Source organism: Myiozetetes cayanensis, unplaced genomic scaffold (genome assembly GCF_022539395.1).
Source record: "Myiozetetes cayanensis isolate MyiCay16 unplaced genomic scaffold, myiCay2020 scf1, whole genome shotgun sequence".
Classification (NCBI taxonomy): domain Eukaryota; kingdom Metazoa; phylum Chordata; class Aves; order Passeriformes; family Tyrannidae; genus Myiozetetes; species Myiozetetes cayanensis.
Genome location: NW_026086604.1, coordinates 125377521 through 125398202, shown reverse-complemented (window position 1 = coordinate 125398202; position 20682 = coordinate 125377521). Strand labels below are relative to the sequence as shown.

Here is a 20682-nt window from a genome sequence, read left to right as displayed (position 1 = left end):
TTTTTCTTTGCTTCATTTGCTTTTTGAGTTGCCACAGTTGTTTTTGTTGTTGAAGTTTTTTTACTCATTCTTCTGAGATATATGAGTGAAAAGCAAATGAAAAATTATAGGCAATATTCTGACTTCACATGAAAACTGAATATAAAATTTTACCCAGATCTTTCATATGTTATATGGTAAAACAGCACATTCTCTTGAGCTATCATGGAAGCATAAGGACAGCACAATGGATTTAATTCACTCTCTGGCTGGAAGAAGTCACCAGTTCTTATATGGTTTTAAGAGGACTAAATCATTTGTTTCTGATATGTACATTTCTAACAAAAAATTCTTGTGGTTACTAGTGTATTCCCAGGAGTTGTAGTTCAACAACTAAAGAACCAAAAAGAAAAGTTTGTGAAATGTTATAGAAGGGGTAATTTTTACAGTGGAAACCACTTCAGTGGGGCAAACAGGATATAGTCCAGTCTACCTGATCTTGAATCAGCCAGTACAAAGCATTTTATCCTCAGTAACGTTTACTTCATGTTATGACATCAGGAATAGTGCCTCTGCTGGGTTTCCTCTACCACTACCTAAATACTGTGGTAGAATAATTTCATTCAACCTTTCAGAGTGTGAAAACACTTAAGAACTAAGATTAAAGTTACACTTGGTGATTATGATGGAAAAGCAGATGAAACAGACATTCACAATTATTTCATACCATTTTCTTCAGGTTGCAGGTCTAATAAGTCATCTATGGCACCTAAAATTAAAAAAATAGAAAGAACCAATAAAAATAAAATTAAAAGCAACACAGGAAGATCGATGGCACACTGACAATCAGTATGTATATATCTAAAAGTAGTTTTCTTAAGTTTCTTCACCTGAGTTTTGCTTATGGTTACAATTTCCTTGTAACATGGACATGACATCCTTGCCATCGTCAGCTGTAATCAAGATCCATAAACACGTCTAACTGCACTTTGCAGGAGACGATGCTTATAAACAACATCACTATAGGATCAACATGCAAGGTTGTTGGTATTCATGTTTTAACTGAGTCATGTTTGAAAGAAGCCTGGTCACAATGGATGAAAGAGTCAAGATACAAGCATTTTGAAGAAGTGAGGCAAATTTCTGACTAATAACCTGAGGGGGATCTTCCTTTGAATCCCTGCCTGCCACCGTAGGTCCTCTCCAGCCTGAGTGCACCCAACTGAGGCAACTGCAAGAATCAGACAAGAATCTCCTGTCCTCCAGAAGCAGAGACATCTCTTTCAGAAGCTTGTACTTAGATGGGCCAGGAGGGAGCACAAATGTGCTGGGACCTTGTCACTCTCTAAATACTGCCTGCCTTGGCGGTATGTTTTTCCTCTTAACACCAACACTGGGAATAGGGAAAAAGAATCTTCCCACAAAGTACCCCAGGTCAGGATATAAGTAACATCTCCTCTTCAGGAAAATAAATGGGCTAAGACCAATGGGAGAGAAAATGTATACCTGAGGGTTATAGCCTATCAGAGGTGACAAAACAACACTACCTTAAATTCTCAGCAAGTTTCTTGGATGAGACATGAAGTCAAAACAATCATCTAGATTCTGTCTATCAGTGAAGAGAAAGACTACCCTCCCACTTAATACATGTAGCAAAACAGAAGGGATGAGTTACCTGCTGAACATGCCTTTCTCACACCATTAACCCTTGAGGAAATTTAGCTCCTAGACAACTAAGTTTGTAGCTCTAAAAGCAAAGGAAGGGTTTGGTCACAGTATTGCCAGATCTGGAAGGCCCATCTGCTGGAAGCCTCACATGAGAGGCTGGAAAGGAGAAATAAAACTCTCTACAGGGGAATAAAAATTGAATCCCAAACCCTTTCAAGAGAAATGCTAAAAACTTCCAAGAGAAACTTCAAGGTGTGTTCAGAACTAAAGGAAACAGAATAGCTTGCTGTTTATATAATTTTATTTTTATAAGGCTTTGCTAGGACAGAAATGTGCTATCAGAAATAGAATCAGCTGGTCATTTAAGAACCCATGATCACATCTGATTGCACTCTCTATATAGATACAGATAGGAGAGGCATAAACACACATGACCAAATATACATGATGCTTTCATAAAAGGACAGAGCTAAAGGGGGAAAAAGACAATCCTAGACTGACTGGTAGAGGGGAAAACAAAATCAGAAAGAGAAGTTCATGACAGGTGGGATATGGATGGCCACAATTCTGTAATGAAAAAGGTACAGCTGTGCTGGAAGCCTGCCTTAGTTGAGTGGTAAACAGCATGGACACAATCTTGACGACATCCACAGTATATTAAGACAAAATGCAGAGAAAATGATAAAAAAAATGCAAGTTATGAAGTAGAAGTAGTTGGTGAGGAAAACTAAGAAGCAGCATGGCTCCCTCACTGGAGGCACTATATCCGTACGACTTTCAAACATGAAGGGTAGTTTAAGGAAAAAAATCTTAGCAATGGCACAGACCTGCTAGTGTATGGAGATGGAGATGGAAAAATTTAGCAGAGCAGTTAAAAGTATTTCAAAACACTTCAGTTCCTTTTAGGGGTGATGGAGAAAGAGACAGAACAAGGTATTTATATTATGGTGAAATATTTTACAGTCCATAAGTAACTGAGATTCTAGAAAACATCTGCTAAGAAAATATAAATCAGATTTTGTACCCAAGAATATTAAAATATTTTGTCAAAGATACATGTGGTGTGATTAATTGTGAAATGGATGAAACTTCAAAACACTGGAAATGTCCTAATATTGTGTCATTACTAGAAAAAAAACCCATCAAAACAACAAAAATAATTAAAGAAGGTGACTCAAGTAATTGTAGGTAACTCTGGGCTGGTAGCTCACCATTACTCCTAGTTAAAACACTAACAGAATGCCATTCAGTATAGGATTCAGCAAAAGAACAGGAGCATACTAAATGCTCCTATAATAATTTACTGCTGTTTTTATGGAAAGCAGATCTATTTAAAAAAAAAACCACAACTAATTTATTTCTTTGATAAAACTGTGAGCTATTTTTCAGTAAAGATATTTGTTTAGAAACAACTTGACTTTGCACTGCAGAGCCTTCCAACTAAAAGTTAGCACTGTGTAACATGTATAATGAACATATTGAACGGATTAGGAATGTGACAACTAACAGATGTCAAAAACACATTGTTAGGAGAAATAATTGCAAAGTAGAAGTGTTTCTAGTTTAGATCTGCAAGGCTTAGTGTTTTATCCATTGCTATTCAATGGCTTTAGCAGTCATCTGGAAGTAAATACAAAATCACTCTCGAAAAAAAACGTGCAAACAACTAACAGACTATTAGAGGTGGTCAGTCAAGCCAGTCAATCAGTTCCTGTAGTCAGAGCTGGGGGAATTTAATACCACCAACTTGTAAGTTATATCTCTAGGCATAAGGAACATAAGCCATGTTGTAGAAAGGATAAACGAGTCCTGGAAAGCTGTGACCAAAAGGAACTGAGTCTTGATAAACAACAATGAGTTTTAAACTTGATGTTGCAGAAAAATGAGATATCCCTCTTGGATCTAGAAATAAGAATGTGATTTTACTTTCTAAAAACATGACAAGTGACAACAATATCAGAAATCTCTTGTACAGTTATATATTTGAAAAGCAATTTGTAAAGTGGAATGGAAACAAAAACTACAAAAATAAAGCAGAAGATGTCTTCAAGACATCAACATTGTGGGTTCCTTCCAACTTGGCATATTCTGTGATATGGCTAGCCTGTTGAAATAAAGATTTGAGAGGAGTCTTGATTTGCATGTAGTATCTTTTAAGTATCTTTATGGAGGATAAAATACAACATATTAAAATTACTCTCCATTAATTTAGTAGAAAAAGATATATTAAAAGCCATGAATTGTTTAGGCTGGAGAGACCTGTGGGGGTGATCTTATCCAAGCCCCACAGCTATGAAGTTATTTTGCCTTGAAGATCTCCAGGCATGAAGATTCTACTTTTCCCAGCACTTGGTATGTACTCAAAATTTCCCTTCCTGTCACTTGTGCCCGCTGCCTCCCATTCTTTCACTAGGCACCTCCAGATGGAGCCTGGCTGTGTTACTGTGTAATAAACAAACCATAAGGTCATTGGCAGCAGCTGAATATGACTTTGCCTGGCTTTTGGGCAGAAGTTCCACTGAATTCATCAAGATTTTCACAGAGTACATGTTTAATCACTGGAACAAATTAGTGAGCTTAGTGGTACACTTCCATTGCCTCAACACCTCTTAACCTGCAGAACACTTTCTTGAACAGTATGTGCCCAAGGTAAGAATCAGGCTTTGGAAGACAAGGTATTTGACCTATCTGAGAGTGACTGAGTGAAATGCAGTGGGATGTAACATGTAAGAGATTAGTTTTAATAGATCTTCCTCGCCTTAAGTTTTATGTGTTTGTAGGGATTTGCTGGGTGAAACTGATATAGGAAATAAACAAAACAACCCCCCCTCCATGTTTTACAGCACTTATGGAGTTATGATAACATGAGATAAAATACCTGAATAGTTCGATTCCTTGCTATGGCTCTCCTCTTCTAATGAAATCAACCTTAATTTGAAGGAATAAGAAAAAAGATTGAGAAATTAATTCTAGGGTTCTAGAATAATAATAAAATTTTCTCTTTTAGGTCATATTGCTACAGAATCACATCAGTTATAACAGATGGACTCTTGTATTTGCTGTATACCCTGGTCTGTTGTTACCTTTTATTGTTTCATTGGTAGACGTCTGTTGGAAGTGAAAATTAGATTGAAAGACCAACTATCAAAACCTACCATCCTTCTATTTTTAATATAACTAAATCTGTAATGAAAAGAATAGTACAATCTGCTTTTCCACATTTGGCCGTTCATAGCTATCATGGAGATACAACTGCTCCCCCTCTCTCCACCACCCTTCAAAAAAAAAAAAAAAAAGTAACCAAAAAGAAACCAACCATTTTGCCCTTCTCTTTTTAACAGCAAGTAATTAAAAATCAAAAGTCAGGTGAGTTTTGTCCCATGTCAGCAGATGTCTAAAGGAACATATCAGCAGTGTTGATGACATACACTCTCAACAGGAAAAAAACCCCCTGTGGTTTACATCTAATTCTTACACAAAAGTAATCTCTTCAATGAAGAATATATATTTTCTAACTGCTATTACTTTGTGTAAAAACATTCAAGGAGTTGGGAACGAAGCAGTCACAAGGCTGATATGGTGCTGAAAAGGACTGTGTAGGCACATTCCTCCTATCTCTAGTGGCAGGACAGAAGGAGACATCTCCCAACCTCTTGAGGTTAGGCTTGTGGTAAAGTCAGATTCAGGCCACATAATGAATGTTTACTGTGAATGGAAAGTTCACAAGGACTTTAAAAGCTTTGTTTTGTGTAATTCTTCTAGAATCCTAGATGTTTATTTAAGATTTTAGACAGCAAAATGGTGACCTTTTTTTTCCTCCCAGTTTTATGACACACAAGGTAAAAGATAATCCAAAAATCTATAAGCAAAACCCATTGCAACCATAACATGGCATCTGATGCATTTGCTGGTAGGTGTCAATGCACATATCTTGCATAAATCACACATTCATTCTAGAACTTTATATTCAACATTGAGGAAAACAGTTATTTATTACATAATCTCACATGAGACGCAACAGATTTAAAGAAGTGCCAAATGGTACTTGGTCAAGTCCTTTCTGATCTGAATAACACCAAATCTGACCAATTTATAAACTGGTTTTGGTTGGTGGTTCTGAATTTAAACCAGAAAGAGGACTGAAAACCTGAACTCTTTCAAAATCCATTATTATAAATGGCTGAGCAAAATCCACTAATCAGTCAAGCTGTTCTCTGCTTTTTGACAACTGATCCTTTGCTGGGTACTTCATTTAAGCAAGGACAGTCAAAACAACAGGTGGCAGCAGGATTATATCAACATTGCATCTCCTGGCAACTGAACCCTGATGGTCAGGTAGGGGAGAGATCACATCTCGTTCTCCCGTTCTCCTCTCCCCATAGCAGTCCATTCATAAGTCTCTCTCACCTCAGAGTTACAGGTAACTCAAACCTTGACAGCACCAGCTCACTTAGATGTACTTTATACTAAGTACCTACTGCTTCATTGGATTACTAACTGATGGTGTATACATTACAAAAACTAATTGCTGCTCAGAGCAATCAGTAATCTATATCCTATCCCCAGGTGAAAGGAGATGCTGCTGAAAGGTGAAATACAAAGCTCATATATCTTCTCCCATGTATAGCTGTTTATCATTTCTTTTAATAAAGAAAAAATCAAGCAAAAGCTGAAAAAATTAATTAGAAGGCTAGGAAAGATGAAAAACACATAAAGGTTTAATGGGTCTTTAAAGCTCTTAATTTCACCAAAAAGTTTATTAGTTTTCACACATTACAACATTTCAGGAATTCTTGTATTGAGCTAACTAGTAGGATTAGACTAGCTGTGTCTTTATGTCTACTTCCAATTTTATTTTAGAATTACTTATAATTCTACTTATATTTCTACTTACTTTTGGTGACTTTAACAACCAGGAAGAAGATTATAAACAAAAATATTTTTTTTTTAATATATAGGATATGTGACTTACTGACTCTGCTGATCTTCCACTGAACTGTTGCTTTCAATCTGCTGGTCCTCCTTTTCTGCTTTTTCTGTTAGTTTATTCACAGGATCTTGCAAGCTCTAGACCATAACCATAATATAAACAAAGAGAAGAAAACAAACTAGAATCAGGGAAGCAAAAGTGTGTCATTTAAGGCCAAATCAGATTATAAACCCCACAAAATTAGCAAGAATGGGTTTTGAGCTATATCTGACTCAATGAAGCAAAATTTAAAAAGTGGCGAGGTGGCACTTGCCACTTCTAAATTCATGTTCTGTTTCAAATATTTCTCAGTAAATATCTGCAATATTTCTAAGTCAAGCAATCTATACTATGTGCAAAGCAGGCACCAAGAGCGTGTTTATTTGCTGTTTTGGGGTTTGGCCTCTTTTTTTCCTCCTTGTTCTTGTGTTTTGTTCTGTGGTTTGTTGTTCTTTTGTTTGTTTGTTTTTGGTTGTATTTAAATATGAGAAAAAATAAATCTTAACATCTGTTTGTTCATCATATACTGCTTCTTTTCTTATTTATTCTCTTTTTTTCCTCCACAACTATTCACACGAACTTGGCTATTACAGTGAGAATCTGAAAACAAGGGTTAAAATCTTGGAAGATTAGTCTGATAGAAGCCAGGTGTGGTATTATGAAACCCTACTGTCCTTTTGCAATCTGAAAGACCATGCTACAAGACAATGATGTGCAGTTTCATGGTCACCATTTTTATAACAAAAATTTGAACAAGTGAACAGGCCAACACATAAAGCATTACAGACTAACCCTTTGAAGTGATAAATATACTACCAGTTGCCCCTGTTATGCATTAATTAGGAATTCTGTATGAAAAATTGAAAAAATGAACACAGTAATTAAGTAATAGCTGAAGTTAGCAATGTGAATATTTGTCTGTATCAAATGGTTTTGCTCTGAAGGTGAAAAAATTTTCCCCTTTCCAAAGCCCAACTCAGTTTCTGAAAAATAAAACCATGTTTCATGTGAATAGTCCCAACCATTTGCAATTCAATTTATTTATGATGTCACGTTGATGGTCATAGTAGTGCCTCTCACCCCAACTTCTCCTTCTGCCTCCCAAAAAGCTAAGGGTAAAACAAAGAAGTGACTTTTTGTGCAAAACATAGCAAACACAAAATGTTTCACCTGGAAATTGAACAAAACGATAGCACGTTTCATGAGAACTGTAAAACAAAGAAAAAAATGTGGCCTAATCTGTTGAATAACAGAGTGCCCAGGCCATCTGTCACAATAAAAGTATTCCCAGACATGTTGCAGGTCTTGTGTGCACTGTCCTGTTAACCAGGACAGAGCAGTCCCCAGAAGGGGCATTCCAGTTTCTGCTTGGGTCAATACTTGTCTGTATGAGGAAATCTACACTTCAGCGTTTTAGAAACCAAACTTATGGATGGATCCTGTACTGAAGTTGCTTTTTTTCCCCCCCTTTCATTAGGCTAATTCTATCTGGAACTGGTGATTAATTTGTCATAAGCACCCTTAGCATGCAGACATAATAGTCAAAAGATGAGGGATCATAAAGCAGCAATAATAAAGAGAGGCATTAAAAAAGCTTACCTTATTCTGTGATTGCTACTTTTTTTTTGACACTGTGACAATGTTAACCAGAATCACATGCAAGTCTACTTCTTGGATTCTGAATAAGGACATTATACAGCTCAGCTAGATCACCTATGAATGAATGTTACCCTTTTACATGGATTTGTACTGGGTATTGATTCGAGTGCACTTCTCGTACTATTAAAATTGATGGGCATTATTCCACTGACTCCAAGAAGACCTGTATTAGACTTCAAACACTTACAAATATACAGTCCTTGCACAAAAGTGCAGTGTAAAGAAAGACAGTACCTCTGCATTATGGGGACTGTAATGCTTTGGGCACTTGAACCATCTTGGACACCTTCACAGTAGGACACGCAGTTCACTACAATCAGGAGGTTATGGTGAAACAGCCATGGTGCTCTGCCTGCCACCCAGTATAGCACCACAGAGCCTGCCCCACGAAGGTTGTAATGGTTTTGAACAACAAACAGACTGAGTTCAGACAAAAACAATCACATTTCAGTTGGACATATCCCTGACTTAGTTGTTCAGAGCAGACAGATGTGTAGCTTTACTCTTATGGCTGCTCACATGGACTAACATGGATTTTGTTGTGAGCTACGCCAGTACGTGGCTTAAAGTAGGATCCTTGCATGTTTAGAAAGCTATCTTCCTAGCTTCCATAATTTCTCTTTCACTATAAAAATAAGACAGTACACACTAGCAGAGTAGGTTCACAGTCATTCACTCTGCCTAACCTGTCTCCCTGCAACACCAAAAGTCATCCAGTGATATTTTGCTTGCTCACAGTACTCGGACTTAATATCCAAGCTAACAAGTGATTCCTCCCCTGTAGAGTTAATTCTGGTTCCAGCTCAGGCTCCATTCCGAGGCTGACTGCTACTCACTTACTAAATTCCTTCACCTGCATCTGCTGCTTTCAAGTCTAGCCAAGATCATCTGGACTGCACACAAAACCTGCCCTCTGCAGTTAAATCACCAGTGTTGACAACACACTCAGCTCGCCTACAGTTCCCCCCAAGTGCTTTGGACAACTAATGCACCTCTTGACTGAGAAAGAATCAAAGCAACACAGCTAAGGGCAGTTCCAGGAGCCAGGGATGCATCCCAAGACATCACAACATTTATGAAGAAGTGCAACATCGTTGAGGTGACAAAAACTCGAATATATTTCACTTGTGGGGAGAGATAAAAGGGATGTGGAAAAGCAGGTAGTCTCAGAATTTCTTCAGGGAAAAATTACCAAACCTTCCCAAAATCCTTAGAGATATAACATCATAACCAATCGTGCCTATGAATAAAGTTATGGTGTGATGAACAGAAACAAAAAAGCATCTGTTTGGACAGAGTGCTCCAAACCATGTAAGGAGCAGAGGCAGTGGCATTCCACTTTAAACAGAAATAAATGGATGCACTGAGATTTACATCTTTTGACTCCTTTACCAGGGCTATTATTATTTCTAGCCTTGTATGATCTCTTCAGGTCTTATAACGTTGATATGTAAAAAGTGCAAATGAATATTTATTAAGTAACCAAGGCAAATAAATGGTAACAGAAATTAGAAAGAGGTATTATTCATGAAAAGTAGTCCCTGAAAATAAACTTGAATTCATTTGATATAAGTTAATTTTGAGACAATGATACCTTGAAGGCTTTACCAAACAGCAGCCAATCATCTGTAATATTACAGCAATGGATACAGTGACAGATACTTTTACATCACTATACATGGAGTTGTTAGCACATTAATAATCATCTTTCATCAAGCATAAAACTCACAGTTAGGAAATACAGCTGCAATAGCATAATTATACTACTCTCAGCATATACCCTGAAGCAAAGAAAACAAATGGGCTGCTTTTCATTAAGGGAGTTTGGCAAACATCTCTAAAGACAATGTTTTCTTTCCAGAAACAATCCCGAGAGGCATTCCAGAGTCTCTTTCCTGAGGTAAGCCTGGTACATGAACATATATTTATACTACAAAATACAAATAGCAATTTTCCAGTACATAGCACCTCTTAATTTTTCAGTAAGACAGTCTACATCTAAGTCAAATATTAACAGTTTCCTTAATTTCTTGTTTTAAAGTAAAATGCTAATCCTACATACATATATGCTTAGTTTAATTCAGAAGGACCGCTTGTATTAGCAAAATTTTGTCCTTTACAGAATCATAAAAGACAAAAATGATTTGCAAGCATTGAATTCAGAATTTTCTTTTAAGAAGGATGCCTTTTATCATATAAGACAGGGAAAAATATTCTAAAGGAGGTAACTCCCAATTAAATGTAGAAATGGGCACACTGAGATATTTTATGTATATTTTAAGCAATTATATATTATGATTGTATATTTTAATGCATAAAGCCAACAACAGACATAGTAACTTCATTGGGTACATTTTTAGACCGAAAGTTTCTCCATCAGCAACTATACTACCCTAGATCAGCTATAGCCATTTATTACACTTCATTAAAAAATAACCTCAATGCAGAATTAGCTTGCAGCTCCTTCTTAATATATAGTTACTCTGGTATGAACATATGATATGACTGGTAGGGATCAGTTCCCTAACCATAATCATCTATTGTTATTCCACACCCAGGTCTAGCAGAGGAGAGATGGGACTCATGGGAGTCCCACAGCTTCAGAAGTGACAGGTAGGGGTGAGATGACTGACCCTAGTAACGCACCTGAAGTAGCAGCAGACATCTATTCTCTTAGGCAACACAATGTCACCTGGTGCAACCACCAGATTTTGATTTAATCTCCTTGGCAATCATTTAATGTACACAAACAGAAACTAATAGTTGGGGCAAAGAGATCATGGGGAAGACTTTAGTATAGAAAACAATCCCACATTCTAGAGATTGAAAGAAATAAAGAACTGATACTGAAAGCCAGTAACAAAGTCTTACTCCCAAAAATTTGTTTTCTGAAAGCACAGACTTACATGAAATTTTGTAGTATAAAACTACCTCCTGATTAGCATCATTTATCAGCATACATATCACTGCAAAAACAGGAAATCACATCTTTCAGTGCAGGAGGACAGCAATAAAAATGGTTAAGATTCTCATAACAAAGTTAGGCTGCATCCTAAACACACTACAATATTCACAACCATTTTTGCAGATACTTTTTGCATCAAGGGAGTGCTTGTTACATGTGGACTCAATATAGACGGTATTTTTTCATCATAGATTCCCAACCTAATTTCAAATTTAGATTATACTGAAATGTTTCACAGGAGGAACTTCAAAAGATAACAAGCATCCCCACATGCCTCTCATCCTCCGTCATAAGGGTACTTTGCACTCATAGAACGGGTGCATTTTCCATACAAGTTTCTCTCCACGGTATGCAAATGTTACTATATGTCTTGAAACATTTTATGTCTTGCTCAAATAATATTTTTAGATATGAAAGAGAATAAAGAATAAAGACCCAGCAACAATATAGGCTACCTACAAAAATTAGACTGGAATAGCTTTGTGTCAAAGCAAACACAACAAATTCCTCAGAAACCTTTTAACATCGGGAAGTTATGAGAAGAGCCCATCAGCACAGTGCCCAGGCTCCTGAGCAGGACTCTGGTCACACTAAACCCAGGCTACAATGGGAAGCAACAGTGGGGAAGTAAAGGGGACTTTCTTCCCTGGTTTGGAGTTTAATGGGTGTCTCCTGTTGAAATCTGGACATAAACTCTGGCTAAAACCCATCTTCTGTGATGTGGACTATGCAAGAAAGAATCTTAAAGTTATGTTAACTTCATAGCAAATGAGGACTTTTCCTAAAAGGCAGGATTCTTCAGAAGCCGGATAAGAAAAAACAATTTATAAATCTCCTCTTATTTTTGTCCTTAACCAGGAAAGACTGAACTTGAAATTTGGTTGGTTGGTTTGCTGTGATGTTTAAAGCTGCAGAAGTAACAGTCTTCACAAGCTCTTTATGCACTTTAAAGTTCAGAAACTGCTCCCTCCCAACACACGTTCTAGAAAACATCTTTAAACACAGGAGTCATGTACAGACAAGTTTCGTATTCTGGGGTGAATTACACCTTAAACCTTCAGGTGATTCTTTTCCAGGAGCTCTAAGGTAGCCACAGACTATATAGCAGAACACAGCCCAACTTCTACTTTTACATGTCAGATGCACAGGCATTTCAGGGATTGAGGCTATGACTTGTAATCATCTTCAAAATGATTAGTCTCTCCGAGCAAAGAGTGTCTTTGCCACATGCTGTTCATTCCTCACTCTCTTCCCAAAGGTAACCCTTCCATCAGACCTCTGCCAGACATGTTATTTTTCTCCCACGTAAATAGTATTGGCCAATCACATAGTTATTTCATTGCCTCAAATAAGTACAGAACAAATACATCTATGGGGAAGGTTCACAGAGTTTTCCACTGTTTTTCCACTCCTCTAGTGAACCTCAAATTACAACACACAAAGGAACTTCATATGCAGGGACAGGTTTGACCAGGAAAATACACAATGTTTAGGGATTATTTTTAGACACTTCACAAAACTCTAATCTCAGACTTCCATCAGATATTGCACATATGCCACATTCAAAGATTACAAAGGATCAGCAAATACCACTATCAAGCAAAACAGTGTTTCTCAGTAAAGGGTTCAAAAGTGAGTAAACTGTGGGAACCCTTACTCATATTCAGTCTGATAATGTGTTCTTAAAGCGTGTGAGTTTTTAAAAACAGATGCAAAGGCAAAATAGTATTAATTAATTTGTGGGATTTTGGAGAGCAACATAAATCCCTAATTCTCTTGGATTTTACAATTCCTTAGGAAAAAAACCCACAATCCCACTTAGCACTTAAAACACATAATTAAGTGTAGTCCTTAATAACGTCTCCCTTTGAAATATTTCTTAGTCGCTGCACTGTACATGCAGTTTTTGAGCCTACTAGTCAAAAGGATATTAAACAGAGAAACTGTGATTAAATGAAAAGACAAGACAGGAATAAAATTGTCAGACAATATATAGACACAATATCAATGTGTGCTTTCTACATCCTTGTATGATCTTATTTGTTATCACAGGGCAAACATACATATCTATATATTCCTTACCTTTAACATAGTGAACTCATATGGCTGATAACCTTTGAAACTTTCATGGATGGCTGCCATCGTGTGTGAAGTTTTTTCCCAAAAATGAAGCAGTGTTGTCTGTAAGGTAGGACAAAATTTCAATACAATGTTAACTTTAATACAAATCTGGTTTTGGTGCAAATTTCACATTTTCCCTCCAATAATAGTTACATATTCTTGCAGTTGAAAATTGCCGTGGTAACTTTTAAAAAAACAAATTAACAGGAAATCTTTCCTTTGGAAGTCATCATTTTCCTTGGATACCTGATATGTTGTTAACACATGAGAAAGGAGGTTGCATCTGCTCGCTCCCAAAAGATCCACTTTTTGACAGACATCAGTCTTCAGTTTGTCAAAGTTGAGTTTTGCATGTCGCACTTGTGCTTGAACCTTCAAACAAAGGGACAGTTTCTTATGCAATGAATTTTTTCTCCATTTTTAATGAAAGAGCAAGCTAATACAACTTTTAAGGAAATCAGATAACTAAACAGACTCAATTACAACTTCTATTTTCATCAGTCCCAGTCAAATTAAGATATGGTAGGCTGATATATGCTAAAATATGACTCTTATTATCTTCTATGTTATTGTTTTTTGTCATATATTCAGTGAAGAAATGTTGTTTTCTACCCCCTGTTTGTATGATGAATATTAGTATAAAATATATACTAAGAACACTTGGAAAACATATTCAAATTGGTATTTCAATAAATACTAAACTAAAAGTTTACTGCATAACAGACAGGTGCACAGTTGGAGACATGTCCACATACCTGCAGTAACAGACAAATTACGTTGACAAACTTTAAAGTCCATCTGCAACCCTTGTTGATGATATAACACTTCAATATCATTGAACTCTTACAAAAATTTCAATCTTTAAAGTTTTCCTTCTAAAATGGGAGTGCCTTTCCTGTTCATTCCTATCAGAAAAATATCAAGTCCCCTTTTCTTAGGAACTAACAATGTCAATTTGGAAGGGTCTTAGTTTTTCAAATTATTTTTCTACTACCTCTTAAGTACATACACATGTATATTAAGAACATGTGCAACACCCTGTTACGCAAACTGTTCATGCTTGACCACAATACTGGTCATGATCAGGTATCAGGGTAGAAAGTTGATGTAGGTGTTTTTTACCCAGGATTTCCCATTTTTATGACAGCTTTGTACACTACCTGAATACTATATTAACAAAACAAATTTGTTTAATTTCTGTAAACAAATTTTGTTATAGTTTTCTTCCAAGGAAATGGGAAACAATCAAACCACAAACCATTATGAATGTCCTATAACTTTTTCACAGTTACAACAAAATGTTTACCCCAAAAATAAAATGATTCACAGTGGAAACAAACTACTGAATGTAAATTACACATTTCCTTTCCTTTTCTGGCTCAACTCTCAGAGTAAACTCATTTAATTCAGAATATGCAGACTCAATCAAGGATTTGACAAACTTGTATGCTCCTGATCTTCAGAAGTGAATCTGGAACTTTGCAGCAAGTGCCTGTGCTCCCTGTGCAATAAGAACAAATGCCTATTCATAATGCAATCTGAAATGTTATGGTTACCATATTTCTAATCTTATTTTCCCAAACTCACTTTGAAATGCTCGCTTTCAACCAAGCAGAAAACCAGACAAAGATCTGCATCACAAATTCATTACATGACCTATTCATAAAAATTGTGGGACTCTTGGGTTGCTAGATAAGTGGCAACTTTATTTCACTGACCAGGTTGGCTTTGCATAAGCAATATTGTACATTGGCTGGATCTGTTCATAAGGAAGAAACTATCACAATGCAAAATTTCTCACAAATGCAGAATTTTACAGGTGAGATTTTTTTTTTTTTAAATAAAGAGCAGTGTTACTCTACCTTTACAAAAATAGCTTTGTGGTTAGTGCATTCATCTATATGAGGAAGTCTTTCAGGATAACTCCACACATTACACAAAAAAATCACTGAACAAATCTAGTAGTAATAACTACATCTCAAACTTCTGACCTGATCCAGTCTTCTACGTACACAACTACAACATCTTACTGATGACTTGTTTTGTTGTTTTTGCATACTGAAGAGTTCCAAAAAAAGAGGGGTGTCCAGAGATGGAAGAGTTCTTGGGTAGTTAGGAGATACTTTGGTGAGGTTGAGACAGATTTAAATTCCCTCAGGAAGAAGAAAATTGCTCCCCCACTTCTTAGGCAAGCATGACAAATGACAAGCTATGATATAAAAAGCCAGGAGCAGCTACTGCCAAGATATCTCCCTAGAAAGTATGACGTTTTGTGAAAAGCCTTACCCAGCTGGAACTACAGTGGTATGAGCTGAGGCTGCCTCTTAATTTTTGATCCTCAAGGAATGCTACACTACTTTTAGCCTGTGCCCAAGCAAGGCACCATGCTATTGATGCCAGGATTGCCATCCATGCACAACTGTCCAGTCAAAACAGCAGGTGGGAAAAGAGTTTACAGGCCTCCAAAATTAAGCAGCAAGGGAGGAAGATGGGAGCAGTGGCAGAAGGAGTGTAGAAGCTTTATCGAGTGCTGGATAAACACATTTGTCCTGTCAGGTTCTCAGATATTTGCTTTAGCTGCAAGTGTCTGAGAGCAGAGATTTACAACTTCAGTTTAAAAAGGAGAGTTTTGAAGAAAATCACGGGCCTGTGCAAAAAGGAACTTTTAATTGAAATCTAAATATGAGATTACCTGCATCTTTTGCCAGAAAGAATTGCTACAACAGGTAGGGATTTAAGTAAGAGATGTTGTAGGGCTTTGAAAAAACTAATCTCACTTATAGCCATGAAAATCCACAGATATTCAACTGATGTCAATGGAAATATGTCATATATAAAACTATATTTTATAATGGCGCAGCTGAGATCAAAATCCCTTTCCTAGTCAGTATATCACACCACTGCTGAAAGTACAGTAAGAACAGCTGTGGCTTCGTAGACTGAAAGTCCAAGTAAGCAAAGAATGTTAGTTCTGGGGAATATAAATACTCTGTCAGAGATGGTGAGCCACAAGGAAAAAAAAAGTACTAGTAAATGTAATTATTAATTCCTACAATTGCCAGTCTGCAAAAGATTTATACAACAGACTGGGATTTGGGTCTACCTCACATCTCCAGCTCTTTAAAAAAGGAGAAAAAAGTCCATAAAATAAAAACACCTATAAAGTTTGAGTTGTTGTCTTCCTGCATACATTCTTCAGGGACATTTAGCAAGGAAAAATGTCAGCATTTATCTTAACTGCACATGTAATTAGTGTCTCTTTTAAGAGCCAGAGCATTCATAAAGAGGAAGAGGTGACCTACAACACAATGTGGAATACAAACCCATATGTTTGTCATGCTCGTACAGATGATTCAAAATACTTAATGCTGTGTTACCAAATGTCACACATTTCTCCTGCCAACCATTAAATATGTGATACTATGGGAACTATTAACTGAAGGATGCTCTTAGTTATTTTCCATATATTGAAAGTTTATTGAGCAGAAGTACTCTTCTTTTTTCAGCAGCAGTGCAGGACAACCAAGAAGGAACACTGTGAACTACAGCAGCATGACTTTTGCCTTCTACCTGTGCCAATAAATGCATTTTCAATTCAAATTATTATTATACATCTTTTAAGATTACTTGTGGCTTCAGGAATTAGGTATAAAACCTTAACGCTTACAAAGCATAATCTACTTAATACCACACAAGTTATCAGAATGAACCTTTGGTTTTCTACTCAAGGGAAAGCTGATATAATACATACTAATCTTCTCCTTTCTCTGCAATTACTCCCTAAGACATGAGAAACAGGACCTCATTGTGGTCAAAATTTTTATTCATATATTTTAAGTTCATTAAAGTTGAACCTACAAAATTTCTTAAACATCCTGGTCTGAAAACCAACAGAATTTTACTGACTGTAAGAGAACTGCCCTGATTCAAACACAACTAGAACATTTTGTGATGAAAGAGCTTCCAAGCATCTGAAACTGTAGGAGCTAGATGTGAGGTTTATGCTGAGGTTTATTTACAAGAAAATCTTACGGTACCATTGGCATAAAAAAGGTTATTACTCTTTTTCTTTTTCTAAGCAGCAACTTGCTTTTAATTTCCCAATGCAAACATCTATGTACAATATTGATGGAGAGCATATATGAAAACAAATTTGGAAAGCAGTATCTTATCAAATCAATAGTTTGGTAAATTATTAGATGCCAGATAAAACTGAAATAATTCCAAAAGAATATATAAGTAAGCAAATAAATGCTAAAATCCTAAATCCTGGGGGCTCAAAAGTCAGACGCTATAATGCTTGATTGTGAGAGCAAATATTTGCTAACACAGGTTCCTAGGCAGAATCACAGAATGATTCAGGTTGGAAAGGGTCACCTGGTCCAACCTCCCTGCTCAAGCAGGGCCATCCTAGAGCACAGGGCACAGAACTGTATTCAGACAGTTCTTGAACATCTCCAGTGAGGACTCCACAACCTCTCTGAGCAATCTGTTCCAGTGCTCGGTCACCCAAACAGTAGAGAAGTTCTTCCTCAGATTCAGGTGGAACTTCCTGTTCATCATTTTCTGCCTCTTCCCTCTTGTCCTATTGCTTGGCACCACTGGGAAGACCCTGGCTCCATCCTCTTGATACCCTCCCTTTAGATACTCATAGACATTGATGCGGTCCCCTCTCAGATGACTCTTCTCGAGCCTGAACAGGCTCAAATCTCCCAGCCTATTCTCATAAGAGGATCTTTGTAGCTCTCCAGTGGAGCCACTCCAGGAGTTCCATGTCTATCTTGTACTGAGGAGCCCAGAACTGGACACAGCACTCCAAGTGCAGCCTCACTAGGGATGCAGGATCACCTCCCTGACCTGCCAGCAGTGCTCTTCCCAATGCACACCAGAATACCATTGGCCTTCTTGGCCACAAATGCACACTGCTGGTTCATGGACAGCTTGTTGTCTGCTAGGTCCCCATGTCCTTCTCCACAAAGCTGCCTTCCAGCAGGTATGCCAGAAACCTATATTCAAACAGAAAAATCCTAATCTTCAAGCATGCTAACATAAAAACAAAATAGTATTTAGACCCAGTTAAAAAACCTATTCAGTATGTTCAGTTACTAAAATACAGATTTGTCATGTATTTTCAAGGAGTCTTTATGTCCTCTACAGTATATCTGTGTTATTACTTTTTTTTAGTCTCCCATAAAATGCAAAATTTATTTTCAGTAGTAGCCTAATTTCAGGGATGATTCAGCTAGTGAAGCATCATCTCTAAAATTAACTTATGTCAGATAAATGCACTAACTCACTTTACATACAGTGTATTTTTGTCTCAGCATTTCCAGCATAGAAGCAGAAACAGATGCTTTCAGTCTAATTTGTCACCCAGCCTCTCTCTCACTTACTTGATCTGAAAAGCATGCACAGCGTGTGTACAGGCTGGAAGGAGGGGGGTAAGGAAATCAAGAGGGAAAAATGCCTGGAATATAGTAAATCTTCTTGTTGGGGGCTCTGGGTAAACTCTACCAGCAGATGGAATCAGCACAAATCTCTGCATTAAATAAGCATAGCACCTTCTGGCATACCTGATCGTTGTAAAGACTACATGAAAATGAAGTCAAACTCAAGCTGGCTGTAGTTTGAGGACCAAGTATTTAGTGTAGAAAGTACCTTACAGTATTTCTGTATATAGTACTGAAAGCATGAAACTGCAGCAACTTCACAGCTTGAGTAGTGTTTTGACAAGGAGTGCCCATTACACTTTTACATGAGCATATCTAAGTCCTTATGGATTTATTTTCCCCTATTTTTTTTTAAATTCAAGATTGATAATGCGTAGTCAGAGAACAAGAAAAGTTAGTGTTTTATACAAAATAATGCCGGCAACTAAACTTTTCCATGTGTAATGTAAGGACTTCCAACATCTTGCACAGTATGAAACCTGATTTCAGTGTATGGTATGTTCTACGTTCAGTGTATCGTATGTTCTACATTTTGCAGACTTATACTTCAACTCAACTGTTCCCTTGGGTTGGAATAGTATTTATTGCATTCATTAATCTCTGCTCCATCAATTTGTAGGAATAACACATAAGAACAAGGGTTAAAGAAGAGGTGGCATACTTCTGTTCATCTGCTTCATGTCTGGTTATTAAATTTTTCATTTATGATCTGATGAGAAACACTGGCAAAAATTAATTTTAGGAGATGAAATTTATAAAGCAAGCCATACCAAGCTAAAAGGGAAAACTACCTGGACAGTACAAACAGATCCAAATAATATTTTTTAAGTCTGAAACCCAGCAGATGTACATCACATTTGTTCAAGAAATGAAACTGTTCTTGAGATTTGAATTAAGATAACCTTAATGCAGAATAAGTTCCAATAATACATTTCTTAAATTTGCCATTTTGGACTTAATTATGATTGTCTGTGCTTGTGCAAACATCCCCATGCACCTCGCTCTATTAAGTTTGATTAAGTTCACATAAAGGACTTAATTACCATTAAATGTCTACCAGTCTCACTCTGGAAATCAACAAAATACCTTCTAGTGGAAGGTGTCTATGCCCGTGGCAGAGGGTTGGAACTAGATGATCTTTAAGGTCACTTCCAACCCAAACTGTTCCATGATTCTATGAAAAGTACTGTCTCCCTTTCTGCCACAAAAGAAGAATTGATAGGTCTGCTTTGAATAAGAAGTTATGTCTGAATGAGGACAGGAGAAACCTGCTGTACAGACTGCCACCTTCTTTTTTCCTGTGCAAACCTAGCAGAGTGGAGCTGCTACCTACGACTCAGATATCCAGTTGCTTCAACAGTACAAGCAAACAACACTTTGAAAAGGCTGCTGAAAATCTGTCCTGTTTTGACGTAGCTTAAATGTATTGGTAAATTCATATGGAAAGACAGTAGATAAGTGAAAGCTGAATTAAAGATGCATTAGGCCAGTTGCATTGCAAGAGATAAAGATTCTGGAAAGGAAAATAATACAATTTTCTGATATCCCAAAGTGGTATTATATACCAACTTGAACCAGGTAAATCTATCACAAGATACAAGATAGCACAAAGTCTTTTCAGCCACCAAAGACAATTTTTCTAATGGCTGAAACATTAATGGTGAGAAACAAATGAAATATTCAATTAAGACACAGAGATATCCAACATAATCCAATGAAATCAATACCTACTCAAATAACTGAAAATACCTACTAGCAAATTACCTGCCATAATTATCCAGAGATTTTAGATTTACTTGTTCGTGACAGTCCTGGAACTCCATGGAAGTAATAGAAGATACAAGATGAGTAGTAAAGTACACAAAGGAAAA

At 36.9% G+C, this 20682-nt stretch overlaps 1 protein-coding gene across 2 annotated transcripts in view; it reads right to left on the bottom strand.

Annotated features, from left to right (window-relative positions):
* Nucleotides 1–20682, bottom strand: part of ICA1 (islet cell autoantigen 1) — a 67453-nt gene that overhangs the window by 9475 nt on the left and 37296 nt on the right. For both annotated transcript variants that reach the window (XM_050307698.1, XM_050307690.1), the window contains 5 exons: nt 13608–13733; nt 13323–13421; nt 6620–6714; nt 4526–4575; nt 707–748 (listed from right to left, as the gene is read on the bottom strand). In XM_050307698.1, the coding sequence (XP_050163655.1) occupies nt 707–748; nt 4526–4575; nt 6620–6714; nt 13323–13421; nt 13608–13733 (412 nt within the window). The remainder of the gene's footprint in view (nt 1–706; nt 749–4525; nt 4576–6619; nt 6715–13322; nt 13422–13607; nt 13734–20682) is intronic.